Genomic DNA, 13,460 nt, shown 5'->3' on the forward strand with positions numbered 1-13,460 from the left:
GGTGATGGTGGCAGCGAGCTCTGAGCGGGCCGGGCTTTCTTTTCTGGTGCTATATTCATGTTCAAGTTCAGTGGACGGGGTATCATGAAATGTTGTATAGATGAACAATCAATATGTAAAAAGCCTGTAAGTTGAGCGAGGTTGGGGGGGGGTTGCTCGCTTTCTTTTTGTTTTTGTTTTTTTCGCCTTGGGCCGTGGTAGCAGCGAGAGGGCAAGGAGGAAAAGAGAGGAGAAGATTCGGAGGAGCAGTTCAGCTGGCAGGCAGGTTCTTCATGTCACCCTTTCCATCCTTGATCCATTCCGGATCGATCAAGCGCTCGCGCTCTGCGTAGAGTTGCTTGTAGGCGCCGCGGATGGTGCCGTCGCTGACGTGCGCGACCTGGGAGATCTCCTTGGCCGACTTTCCGTGGCCCATGAGGTACGAAGCCATGTAGATACAGGCAGCGACGATGGACAGGGGAGAGCGGCCGGCGAGATCTCCCATGGTTGTTACGCGATCGGACAGAGCGGACGACACGCTCGTGACCTGGTAAGGAAGATCGAGGAGATTGCAGAAACGATTGCAGAGATCGCTGGGCTTCGTCGACGTGGTGGCGGTGTAGGTGTCGTTGGGATCCGGGACACCACCGCTTGACACGACGGCATTGATTCTCTCGAGATTCTGGGCCGTGAAGAACTTCTCCAGCGCCTTGTAGATGCGGCCAATTTCCTTGCGCGTGACCTTTGTGACGGCGAAGATCTCGGTGAAGGTCCGGGGCACCTTGCACTGCCGGCAGGCGATAAAGATGCAGCCTGCGATGATAACATCCTGAGACTTGCCCTTGAACGCCTTGGCATCGTCAACGATCTTGAACAGGTATTTGGCCGTATCGGCGACGTTCTTCTGGATGTTGAAGCCGTCGCACAGAGCACCGATCTCCTTGTAGGCGGCCAGCAGCGCCTTGTTCGCCTTCTCGCTCGACTGCTTGTTCTGCGCGCGGTACAGATCACGCGCACGGCCGGAACCACCACTCGCAATCTGCGTTTCCAGCTGGTCGCCGTTCAGCAGAGGATTCGTGGCGTCTCCCACACGCGAGGGGTCGTCGTTGTTCTGGTCATCGTTCGAGAACGTCCGCCACTCCGAGTGCATGTCGATCTCCCGGTCGGCGAGCACGAGTCCACACGAACCACATACCGTCTCGTGTGAGTCAGGAAACTCCAGATTCGGCGGAACCTCCCTGCACTCCGGACAGATGACATGGGCAGAGAGATTCTTCCTCCACTGGCTCATGTCACCACGGACGGATGCTGAGACGTTAGCCATGTTTTTTTTTTTTTTTCACCCCCGAAGGACTTCGGTCTTCCTGGCTGCCTTCAGTGATCGAGTCGAGAACGGGGGATGAAAAAAAAAGGAGACACGCCGAGTATGTGAGGGAGAGAGGCACAAAGACCCGAGGAGAAAGAAACCGCAGTGAAAGGCAAGACTGAGGTCAGAAAGGTCGCCGTTGTGACTCGAAAGAGCCGCAGGGTGCTGAGTCAGCTGCCAAGCCGAAGTGTCCCGAAGAATCCATCGAACGTCCAACGTCGGCTTCACGGACCAAAGCCATATTATTTCCCTCGCAAGAAACCCATCATAAAACCCCCCTCCAGGTTCCCCTCATTCATCACCCCGCCGCGATGATGTCTCAGTCTCTCAGAGCCTCGGTGAGTCTACGGTGTCCTGCTTCTATCGCGGTGCTACTCGAAGATAGGAATGCTGATTCGGGCGACCACTCAAGCGCTCCTTGCTCTCCCGCGTCTCTCGGCAACAGGTTTCTTCTGTCTCCCGCCGCTCCTTCCTGACCTCCGCTGTCCGTCAGGGTATGTGAACCCCCGATCTCCCTTTGGAAATCGAATGAGAAAAGTGGCTTCAATGCATTTGACCGAGCCCTGAGAACCTGTGTCTAACATCGGATGTTTCCTTCCAGCCGACCCCGTCCAGGACCTCTACCTGCGCCAACTGCAGGCCTACAAGCCCACCCCCATCAAGGCCGGTGACGCTGAGGCCCACGTCCAGAAGTTCGCCGCTCCCGCCGCGCCCCAATCCCCCGAGGAGGCCAACCTTGCCAATGAGCTGAAGGCCTACGAGAGCCAGGAGGTTGAGGTCGAGGGCCAGGCCGCCGCCGGCGAGGCTGCTCCTGTTGAGGAGAGCTGGTTCGAGGAGGAGCCCGAGGAGGAGACCGCTCACCACTAGGTTTATTGCTTGCTGGCAAAGTCTGGGAAAGCGTTCAGGACTGATGGGCAATGGGATAGATCTTTCGAGAGGAAGCTACCTGTTGAGTTCTGAGGAGATCTTGTAAATTAAGCCTACTTGGAGCATACGAACTTGTTCTTCCTTTTTTTCCTCTCTCTCTCTCTCTCTTTCGCTTGGTTCCAATGGGATTTAGTATGGAGAGTTAGATGGCATAAGCTGTCCGACTAGTTCTATGATGTAGATTACGTGGGGAGAAGCAGACCTCCCTGTACCCGAGAATTGCGTGTTTCCTCTTTACTCGCGATCAATGGAGATTTGGCATCTTAAAACATACCTATTTGAACGAACTGACTATCCTGGTACACAAAAGAAAGAGCTGATTCATGGGAATGCTAGAGCAGTGAGCACCAAGGCCGGACAGATACGTATCCGAGTCCGTGCCAACAAGACATGCAACAATATCCACCGCATATACTTACTTATATCAATAACGTGTCCGCCATCGTCAGGAGGAATGCATCATTGGCATTAGTCGTTATGTACAAAGTTTGAGTTGGAAATTTCTTCATTGGAGACTTGCATTTGAATGCAGGGGGTACTGAGATGAATATGACAGCTCTTAATAGTATCAAAGAAAATTTTTGATTTGTGTCAGACCGCCAGAACTTTCTTGACTCTCTGAATTTGGTTCATCCCATCCCCTGGCTTCCCTAGGACTTGGGGGGGGAGGGAAGGCTCTCTCGGTTCTGTTGGGTGCCTGGACTGTAGACAAATCCATTCCCCCGTCATCCCCCCCCCCCCCGGGAAGGCTATCAAGGAGACGCATGGGGCGAGTCCCTGCGGTATGGGAGGTCCCAACTACCAAGTCACCCACTACGGTACTCGAGTACTGTTGAGGGAAATACTGTATATTCAGTTGAGCAGGAGGAACATGTGTGTCGCAACGTCAGCTCAGACAGAGATTCGTCACGGCCGAAAGGTTCCAGCACAGCGGCCGGATTTCCAAGGACGGGGGCACGATTGGAATGTCCTGGGAGCATTCAAGTTTCAACGGGCATTCTTCATGTCAGATCCAGCAAGATCTGCCGGTTTGAGGTACGCAGGTAGCACGGCATGGCAGGTATGCGCTGGGATGTCAAGCAGGGCGGGTATATATCGTGTTGTGTCGATGAGAGACGGAATCGATATCCGTAGATGAGAGAGGTTGCTGCTGTCAGCCAGGTGTAATGATCGTGGGATTTTTTTTTTTCGGGCCATCACGACGTTGATGATTTTCTCCTTATATTATATGTACTGAGATTTAGGGAATATTCCCGTCAGCACCTCAGCCAGCAGTCACTCAGGAGGATAGGATGATAGATCCAGTTGGTGGTGCCTGATTCGGTTGTAGGGAGTGAGAAGCTTGAGGTGTACAATGCTGTGTAATCATCAACGGCTCTTGTTGTACTCTTTCCAGTGCACTTACTCTGTGACTCTGTAGATAGATTACCAGACATTCTGTACTATGTAGGGGTTGAAGTTACAGGTATGTTGGCATTGGCATGAAGTCTGCCTCAGTCCTTTACAGGGGTACAGCCCACAGAGGCTTGGTTAATGATGATGATTATTGAGTCAAATCGAATTTGAACCAATTCCGCTGCGAGGTTATTCGTGCCCGGAACGGATGCTCTTGATCTCAGGCCAGTGGCTTCAGATAGACTACGGAACAATGGGACTATTGATTATTGATCCATCTCAGCCTTGCCGCCGCAATCGATCTTACCTCTTTTTTTAGATGTACAAGTCATCGGAATACGAGACCTAGCGACAACAAAGGTGGCTCAGGCGCTCAGCCCGCTCAGCCAGTGCGAGTATTTTTTAAGGCACCAATATGCACAAATGAACTGTGAATGTATGTGTGTATGTATGTATGTATAATGTATGTATGTATGTATGTATGTATGTATGTCTGCTGCATGTTATTACTGTGACAAAAACATGGGTGTTGTCATTTTTTTTTGTTTTTGTTTTTTTTTATGCCTGCATAAATTACCTTGTGTCTTAGGTGTGTGATGGACTGATGGTAAGGTAATTAATAATTAGTTCCTCTGTACCCAGCGGACGGAACAAATACTCCGTAAGGTTATGACGCTATCACCGGAGATACTGGAAATGATGAAAATAATATTAATGGCATGGAATCGAGTTGAATCAAATCGCTTGGGATGAACAAGATGAAAAGAAAGGAAGAAGAAAAAAGAAGAATAAATAAATAAGAGTTACTTCCTTATCTATAGTTGTCAGACTATTATATTAACTACTTATGATTGGGATCTATTGTGAGGCTCCAAGAGTTCCAACATCTACAAGAAGGACATTGTCTCTTCCTCTTTTTTTTTTTTCTGTTTCTTTGTCTCTCTGTCTCCGTCATCATCTCCATCCATCGAACCAGTTTATCTCTTAAAATCGCAAGCTAGTCAGTCGCCAACTAACTAACTAACTAATTAAACATCCCAACCCTCTGGTACGCGGAAACCACCTACGAAAGAGGCCTATTGAATCCATCTATTCCATACAACCAAGAACACTAGAATAGAAACAAGATACTCCTCTTCTATCATCCTCCATCCTCTCCTCCCTCTTCCTCGTTCCTCCCCTTCTCCCTTCTTCCTCTTCCTCTTCCTCTTCCTCTTCCAAATTCCTCGACAAGAAAACGAGAAGTCACAAATAGAAAAAAAAAAAAACAATAAGAAAAGGGGGACCTTCATCCCCCCTCGTCCTTCGTTTCGTTTGCTTGTTCTCTTGAGTCTTTCGCTTCCAACTTCCTCTATCTACCAATCTATCCATTTATCCTCTCCCCATCCCGATTCTTCCTTTTATTGATCGTTCGATAACCGCGCAGCCTCCTTCGTTGGAAAAAGCCCGCAGCGCCCCAAACTCTCGCTCCATTTCCGTTCTCGTCTCACTCGCTTTGGACGCATGACAGATATTTGAGCACTGCAGCTAAATAAAGAGGAAAAAAAAAAGAGAAAGAAGAAACAGCAATTCTGGTCAATTCGCGCTGTCCTGGTCTTGACGTGTTCACTCGCTAGTCCTTTGGTTGTCTACCTGCCTGCCTACTGCCTTCCTGCTTAGCCTGGGCTGTGTCTCCTTCCTAGCTCCCCCACCGACCCTTGAAACATATCCAGCCAGAAAGAGGTAAAAAAAAAAAAAAGAGAGAGAGAGAGAGAGAGAGAGAGAGAGAAAGAGAGAGAGAAAAAGAAGAAAAAGGAACCCGACCCGATGCGATAGACTCTAACCTCCTCGCACTATCGTCTCCTTTCCTCTTCCTGATTCCTCTTTCTTGTACTTGGAAGAGCTGGTCTCATCCAACGCCAAGATAAGTTGCTATTCAACTCCCCGGTTGGGTGCGATGTACACACCTTGAGGACGATTCCTTCTCGCGGACCTCTAGTCAGCCATTGACTACCATTGATCATGGCTTCTCCCTCTGTTCAGATCCCGAGAAACCCCATCGATGACGAACACACCTTTCTTTCGCGTGCCGCCAGTTACAACAATCTCACCGATATTCCCGTGTCCGAGCCCGGTTCGCCCGCGTTGCGGAGAACATTCTCGGATCTGGCTGTCCAGAGTGATTCGGGTTCGCCGTCAAAGGAGGATGTGGCTGCGGGGAAGGACATTCTGCGGCGGACCTCCCTACGTCGGGCCAAGGAGAAACAAACCGTCGCCATCTCTCGCTTTACGTTGTCCGCCGAGGATTTGAACGATGCCGCTGTTCCTGCTCCAGCGCCCGCGGGAGCGTCGTCCAGACCCGCTCCTACGAAATATCCCGAGACAAAGGCCCCGGAGCCTGTTGCGCGCCCGTCCAAGGCCCGTTCCATGTCCGGCAGACTAGTCAATCTAGCTCGGAAACCGTGGGGGTCCTCGAACACTCGATCTCGGTCGCCGTCCCCACCCCTCAAAACATCCAGATATCGGACCGGTCGTGCCGACGATCAGCCCGTATCAAAGTCGCAAAACACGCCGACCAAGCCCGGCTCAAAATTGGACTCCGCCACCGAGACGGATTCGACTCTTCCTTCCCGCAGGCGCACACTCCTCAACAAACGCCCCCGGCGTCCCATGGTGGCTGTCGTTACCCAGAGCCAGGATGACAGCCCAAGTACGCCTAGCAGTGGATCGCCACATTCGCTACGGACCAAGCATTCACTGGAACGGCTTGCGGCCTCTCTTCGTGTGTCGACTCCCATTCTGCCACCCATGCCCAAAGGAGCAGCCATGGCGGCGGGGAATTTCGCCGGAAACATAGATCTTCCCCGAAAGAAGGATGAATTATGGGGCGTGTTTCGTGGGCTGGAAGCCGATTGCCAGAAGTGAGTAGGCTTGGTGTGCCTGATGCCGCGGAAGGATCCCGCAAAGGACCAGTCCGAACCGAACCAACTGACTGACCGTTTCAGGTTCCAATCCAAGTCGAGTGCTTTGAAAGTGAACGTCATTCGTTCTTCATTACTACCATTCTTGAATCGCAACTATCCGCCTTCGTCATACAAATCGTTGAGGGCGGAAGACCTCGATCGTCGCGTCAATATCCTGAATAAGTGGTGGACTGGACTACTGGAGATGCTGAATGGCAAGAACAACCAATCCATATCGGGTACTGACCGGCCAGTGTTTCTGGAGGCAGTGGTCGGAATCATGAAACGACCGGAATGGAGGATTCCCTTTCCCATGCCCCCATTTAGGGACGACTCACCGAGTTCATTGCAGCATGCCCCGACCTCGATTTCCGAAAGCTCGGACTCTTCCGGCTCCGACTTTCTCATTGAGTCCATCCACCACAACATCAGAAATATCTTTGTACAGAATCTGCTGTCTCAGATGGCTTTTGTGGTAGAAAGAATGTCCATGAGGCATGCTCCGGCCAGCTTGGTGGCCTTCTGTGGAAAGGCTTGTGCATACGCATTCTTTTTCTGCCCAGGTGTGGCAGATATCCTCGTACGCTTATGGAATACCCCCGCCACTATCTTCCGACGAATTCTGGCCGAATCAGGCGTAGACCGAAGCAAGAACCTCCGCGCTTTCACGCAGGATCTCGCCCTGAACTTTCCAAAGGCTCTCCGCACGCTCTCATTCCATTCCCATACGCCCTTGGTTCGATATCTCCGACAGAAACCTGATGTTCCTCTAAGTATCTCTCAGATCCAGTGGCAGAGCCCTTGGGCCTCGAGATGGTGTGGTCGGGACACGGACCTTTTCTTTGTTTTCGCCAAGTATATCCATATTCTCTATGCTGATGCACTGCCGACGGATGTAGAGAAACCCAACCGTATCCTGGCACCAGGCCTGTTGCTGGTGCATGCGCAGATCCTTGTAGTTTTGGAGGATACTCTCTACAAACAGTCGACTCCACAGATGCCTGAGAATACTCATACCGCCGCCGCAATCACGTTCGACGACTTGATCGAGGGCGCCGACGCATCGGTTTCCGCTCTTCCTCTAGGTTCCGCGAACAGCCACCGTTCAATGGCGGAGAATCGGCTGGTCATCCTTCTGCGGGATTTTCTCTCGGAGTCCTCATTGGAACCTCATCGCGCACGGCTACTCTACGCGGAGTCCTTCTGCATGATCATGAAAACCGCCGCGCAGAGGACATCGCTCTTCGATCATAATGCTTGCTTCTTGTTGTGCGATTTCGTCGAGGAGATCATTCCAATCCTCACGCGGTACTCTCAGACCGTGGATCTGGAGTTGTTTGACTGGAAATTCTGGCTATTGGTCTGTCGTCAGATGATGCAGAGCCATAATTCTCTGACCGAAGTCAGGGTGTTTTCGTTTCTTTTCTGCGTCTGGGGCACCTGGACTGCTTCCGAGGAGAGAAAAGTCGATCTTTGTCTGGAATTCCTGCTTGACGAGTCTTTGTTTTATCATTACTTCAGCCATTGGAGTCCGATGGTACGCGCGTTCTTCCAGCGTCTTCTGTGTTGGAGACTAAGTAGGTTCAATGGAGAACCAACACCACTTGATTCGTAAGTACAAAAACCCCCTTCGGTCGGGTCTCATGCTACTTATCCGTGGAAATGCTAATCGCTTGAACTGTATAGCATAATCTACGAGACATTATGGAGTCGTTTGCAACGGTTATGGCTATACTACCGCGAGTTCCAATCAAGCGCTGAAAAGGAGCTCAGGGCACCTTTATCTTCCGCACCCTGTACGCCGGCGCCGGGGCGCAGAATCATCATTATACGGTGTGATAATCACATCACGCCGACGAATCTCTTTGTCTCTTTCGACCGCGTCGTACCTCCTGCACCTCTTCAGCAAACGGCGGGCTCAAAGAAGGAAGAGGTCTCCTCCGAGACTCAGCCAACTCCGAAGAGAAGATGGAATCTTTTGAAGGTGATGTTTGGAAGCTCTTCCAGCTCCAAATCGAGCGACGATGCATCACCTACGAGCAGTGGCTCCGAGGACTCGGATTCGAAAAGCTCCGACACTACAGTTTCTGATGGCCGGGGGCAACTTCAGAATGGTACCGGGGAGCCAGCTCGGCCAAAGACCCCACACCAGCCATACTCTTTCCGGTTTTCACTGGAATGGATGGACCGACCGCAATGGCCGAGCAAGAACAAGCGACTTTACATCCCCTGCCTGCCTGTGGGGGCTCAGCTGCACTTACAACTTCGGGGATATCTGGACAACTCGGATGAGGACGGTACCATATCGGATTATGCATCTGCACTCGGTCCCGAAGATATCACCAAAACTAATGGATATCACGGGGATCTGTCAACGGAAGCATGCATGAAAATGTCTCACACACTTGACCGACGGAATATCAAGTCCTTGGCGAGCGACGAGGTCGTGGCCAGCAAGTACATAGGGCGCGCGCTTGCCGAATGGGCACAGATCGTCACCGAGTGTGATAGTTTCTTTGCCAGAAGACGCGATGAGGGTGTCCCCTCTGACCGGATGGTTGAAACTCCAACGCTGGGCGTTGAAAGCTTCCGAAAGTGAGGCAACACTTCCATCTGTCCTGCATGACTATTCGTTGCGCTTTTCTTTTTTCTTTTCTTTTCCCCCTATCTCTACGATAATTCCCCCTTATCCTAAGGACATGTTGGGTACGCATCGCAGCTTCTTTCTCTTTTTCCTTGTCTTTTTTCGTGTCCTCCTCGTCTAAAGCCGAAGGCTTTTCATGAACCGACGAGCCTCGGAGGACAAAGCATATTCTAATGATGTTGCACTACTACGTTTTTTTTTATTGGGGGCCGGTTTTGTATATATAACATTGGATTCATACATATTACAGGGCGCTTGGGTGGAAGCATGTCTCTTTTCTTGTTTTCTCTGTTTTTGTCTCTGTTCGTCACCTTCCGCTCTCTTTCCTTAGACGGGGGGTTTTGACCATAATAGCATTTGACCTTTTCTCGTTCGTCCTTTTTCTTTCTTCTCGCATTTGGATCGCGTTGGCTGGATTGTAGCATAATTCTTTTGGACATTGTCAATGGGGAATGGAAGGGAAGGGTCAGAATCAGTCATGATCCGGAATCAGGAGAGCTGAAATCTTATGGATTTGAGTATTGAGTCCCACTATCTTCGCCCCGTAGAAAGAAAACTAAACGTATCATAGAGAAGAAAAAGGAAGGAAAAGAAAAGCCTTGATGTCGAGGCTGACGGAGAGCTGGAATCTGGATTGCGCCATGGGCCAGAAATATGGCTCAAAGAAAAAGAAAAGAAAGAAAGAAAGAAAAGGAACAGTAGCAGTTAACAGTAACAGTAAAAGAAATAAGAAACAAGCTATAGAATGCCAATGCCAAAACAAGTATGTATGGATGTGCGTATGTACAGTACAAGAGAGTATGTCACTTGGGGACGAATGACAACCGTGCAGATGAATCAGGATTGTCTGGATCTTGGTTTCTGGGGCCGAGGGGGTTATGTAGAAGAAGAAGTGAAGAGCCAGGATCTGGAAGATGGAAGATGGAGACATCTGGTGTTGCTAGACTTGAGAAATATATTTGCGATACCTGCTGATGAGGCGGGTGTAGGAAGGGTAAACGCCTGTAGATGGGCATGCTGAGTATGTACGGAGGCAGATAGATATCGAAAAGTAGGTATAGGTACAAAGTGAAATGGTCGATGGTGCAGAGGTAGAAAGGTTGGAAGAGAGAGATGGATGTCTAGGTTCTCCATAAGAGAGGAATAAGGAAACCTGAAGGAAGGAAGGAAGGAAGAAAGGGAAGTAGGGAGAAAGGAGGGAATGCTAATGACGCAACAGGCTACTGCTCGCGTCTTGGATAATCTGGGAGACACGATCGATCCATTCCTGGGTCAGGGTCCAGTTGCCCGTGTCGATAGTGTCGCGGATGGCGGGGAAGGTGGCGGCGTCGTAGCCGGACCAGAGCTGAGGGCCGAAGACGACGTGCTTGAACTGCGTGCGATTGGGGATCTGATTGAGAAATATTTTAGTCAAGGGAATATAGACAGGGGAAATAGGGGAAAGAGAAGGGCAACTTACTCCGCCGCCTTGCTCGCGGTCCAGAAGCTGTGCATCGAAGCCACCCAGACGAGCATTGTGGCGCAATCGCTGGATAGCCATCACGTTGTTTTCAAAACCGCCAGCGTCCCAGACTGTGGTGCGCCATAGTTGAGCCCATTTCTCAAATTCGTCCGCGTCGCTCTTGAGCTTGGCCGCCGCATCAAACAGGGGCTGGAAGCTGACAGACGTTTCGCGGATGGCATGACCCTCCGATGGCGGAGGGGCCACCGGGACATTCTGGGTCTTTGCATAAGCCACGAGGTCGGCGACATAGGTCTGCATGTGGTCCGCATACGCTTGCAAATCGTATTGCAGGATAGGATTGTCCGCCAGATCGATGAGGAGCAAAGCCCAGAATTGGCCCAGTGCTTTGTGATACTGAAACCCGGGGTCGCCAAACTTGGTCATCCAGTCGTAGTTCTCGTAGCAGCTGTGGTAGGGGAAGGCCTGGCCGGTAAATCCAAAGTCCACGCTCGAGGTCCCCGCTATGTCCTGGAAGGCGACATAATCGCTTCCGGAACCAAGAGAGTCGAATGTTTTCTGAGCTTTCTCCCAAATATCCTTGAGCGTTTCATTAGTGATGGGATCCGCGATACGACTGAGAATCTGCATCACAATCCGTTGAAAAAGTGGCGATCCCGAAGCGGTGAATTCGTTGCCGCTGACCCCTACGTCGACGTTCAGATAAGCATACGCATGATCCCGGAGGGGTTCGATGTTTTTTTCCACATGCTCTGTAGACCCGATCATGTTGTATTCTTCCGCATCCCAGCTGACGAACTCAATCGTACGCAGAGGACGCCAGCCAAAGGTCCGCAGCTCACCGAAGACGCGCACAACTTCCAGGAAAACAGCGGTGCCACTGCCGGGGTCTGCACTTCCTAGGCACCACGAATCGCGGTGATTGCCGACGATGATCTTCTTTTCGGGTTGTTCCAACCCAATGATGCGGCCGAATACGTTGTAGATAGGCTGTCGTTCCACCTCATCCTGAAGATTCATCAAATTGACCTTGGGAGAAGACCCGTCACCCGTCCACCATTCCTTCACCCTTGGAACGCCACCATGCCATTTTTCGGGGACTGGTGCACCATGACCCTCGAGAACCTGCAAGAGTCTCTGAGCATCGCGCCAGGCGATGGGAATACTAGGGATGCCCAGCAATCCCGGGCTTTCTTCAACCGAAAGCCGTTTCTTTTCTTCGGGAGTCGATGCGAATCCCGGGGATAGAACATCACCGACGACCCATGACATTAAGCTTACCGCACCTCTTTGGACACCATCGTCTGGCATGAATCGTCCGTCCGGAAATGCCGGACCTTTGCGAAAGCCATCTTCACCCGGGTCGGAGTAGATGATACACCCAGCTGCACCGGCCATCTCCGCCAACTTGATTTTGAGCGCTCGATCGGACTCGGTGCCGTAGTATCGTACCAGGACTATGGCGCCATGTAAATCGATCCCTTTGTCGGCCAAAACTTGAAAATCCTCCCGGGAGCCGAAATTCGCGTAGACCAGATGGCCTGTCACATTACCCGATTTGGAGTGACCGTGGAACACCGGTGTCTGTTCGTTCCTCTCTTCGAGGGCAGCTTCCCAAGCAAGCTCGGGCGGATCGACAATTGCCACTCTCCTTCCGTCTTGGGTGGGATAATTTAGATATACCTGGAATTCCTCCATCTCCACCTCGTCAAGGGCGGCGTTCTTGAACTCCTGCTCGATCCATTCCGCTAGCACATAGCTGCCCTCCGTTCCGGCCATATGAGGGAACTTTGTCACCTTTCGCAAATTCTCCGCAATATTCGTTTCATTGATATGGCCCTGGAGGAAATTCTGCACCGAGGCAGCACTGTACGATTGGCCCATCGTGAATCGCGAATTCAAGCCAAAGATATTCGAAAAGAAGAATACATATACAATGGTGACCACCAAGAGTACACCAAACACCCGTAGCAGGACGATGCATCCTTGGTCCTTGAAGTGCGGGCGAACTTCGCCAAGATTGATCGTGAATCGGAAATTCGGCAGCCAGCGGCGAAAGGGAAGTTTAATCGAAGAGAGCGTCCGACTCAGGGTATTGAAGCGCTTTGAGAACTGTTGTCCCAACCGGGAGCGTTGCGATGTCGATTGTTGCCCTGCGTCCTCGACGTCCATCTGAGCAAGTTCCCGCTGTAGGTCCTCAAGCGAACCTCGAGCGGAATCCCCGTCCGACGAGGCAAGGTCATCTAGGCTATTACGGACGGACTCGACTGTGGGCGGACGGTATCCATGAGGTCGAGATCGCTGACTTCCATTGCCGGTTGCGCTGTGGCTGTTACCATCGGCATCGTGCAGCAGGCCCTGTCGCTCCGCGTCATCGCTGGCTTCATCTGGACCGAGGTGAGAGCGGGAGGAACCTGGGCGGGAGGAAACGGCTTCGTCGTAGGTGGGTATGGGGAGTGCTTCGTAATCGAACTTCTTATCGTTGGTCATGGCTGAAGAATGTCTGGGGCTCTAGAGAACCGTGGGAGAAGGACAGCGTCGCGGATGCCGGACGCAGCGGGATCATGATCTGGATGGGAAAGGAGCGACAGTAACCAACATTCTCCCCTACGTCGGGAGGGATTTGAAGAGGAAACAAGTTAGATAATGATAGGTCAGGGAAAGAACAACAACAGAAAAGGATGAAAAATGAAGATAGAGATCCAGAGTTGAAGATCGATCGATCGATAGATAGATGGGAGGAAA

General features: G+C 51.3%; 4 protein-coding genes across 4 annotated transcripts, besides 7 other annotated features; 2 read left to right on the forward strand and 2 right to left on the reverse strand.

The window, feature by feature from the left end:
• Positions 1-250: 250 nt before the first annotated feature.
• Positions 251-1,303, reverse strand: ACLA_038510 (transcription factor SUA7; the record flags this gene model as incomplete). Its single annotated transcript, XM_001271065.1, has 1 exon — positions 251-1,303. The coding sequence occupies one exon, from the start codon at positions 1,301-1,303 to the stop codon at positions 251-253; it is 1,053 nt and encodes a 350-aa protein (XP_001271066.1).
• Positions 1,304-1,659: 356 nt separating this feature from the next.
• Positions 1,660-2,212, forward strand: ACLA_038520 (ATP synthase subunit H; the record flags this gene model as incomplete). The annotated part of the gene is made up of 3 exons (XM_001271066.1): positions 1,660-1,683; positions 1,758-1,839; positions 1,947-2,212. 3 exons carry the CDS (start codon positions 1,660-1,662, stop codon positions 2,210-2,212), a joined length of 372 nt encoding a protein of 123 aa, XP_001271067.1.
• Positions 2,213-4,101: 1,889 nt separating this feature from the next.
• Positions 4,102-4,159: a microsatellite.
• Positions 4,102-4,160: a microsatellite.
• A 668-nt stretch (positions 4,161-4,828) lies between these two features.
• Positions 4,829-4,885: a microsatellite.
• A 519-nt stretch (positions 4,886-5,404) lies between these two features.
• Positions 5,405-5,446: a microsatellite.
• Positions 5,405-5,453: a microsatellite.
• Positions 5,454-5,668: 215 nt separating this feature from the next.
• ACLA_038530 (DUF1765 domain-containing protein) lies at positions 5,669-9,208 on the forward strand (the record flags this gene model as incomplete). The annotated part of the gene is made up of 3 exons (XM_001271067.1): positions 5,669-6,567; positions 6,652-8,220; positions 8,296-9,208. 3 exons carry the CDS (start codon positions 5,669-5,671, stop codon positions 9,206-9,208), a joined length of 3,381 nt encoding a protein of 1,126 aa, XP_001271068.1.
• A 706-nt stretch (positions 9,209-9,914) lies between these two features.
• Positions 9,915-9,944: a microsatellite.
• Positions 9,945-10,408: 464 nt separating this feature from the next.
• Positions 10,409-10,455: a microsatellite.
• Positions 10,456-10,457: 2 nt separating this feature from the next.
• ACLA_038540 (M28 family metallopeptidase) lies at positions 10,458-13,205 on the reverse strand (the record flags this gene model as incomplete). Its single annotated transcript, XM_001271068.1, has 2 exons — positions 10,458-10,643; positions 10,713-13,205. The coding sequence occupies 2 exons, from the start codon at positions 13,203-13,205 to the stop codon at positions 10,458-10,460; spliced, it is 2,679 nt and encodes an 892-aa protein (XP_001271069.1).
• Between the last annotated feature and the right edge of the window lie 255 nt (positions 13,206-13,460).

This window comes from Aspergillus clavatus, genomic scaffold (genome assembly GCF_000002715.2).
Source record: "Aspergillus clavatus NRRL 1 1099423829802 genomic scaffold, whole genome shotgun sequence".
NCBI lineage: Eukaryota > Fungi > Ascomycota > Eurotiomycetes > Eurotiales > Aspergillaceae > Aspergillus > Aspergillus clavatus.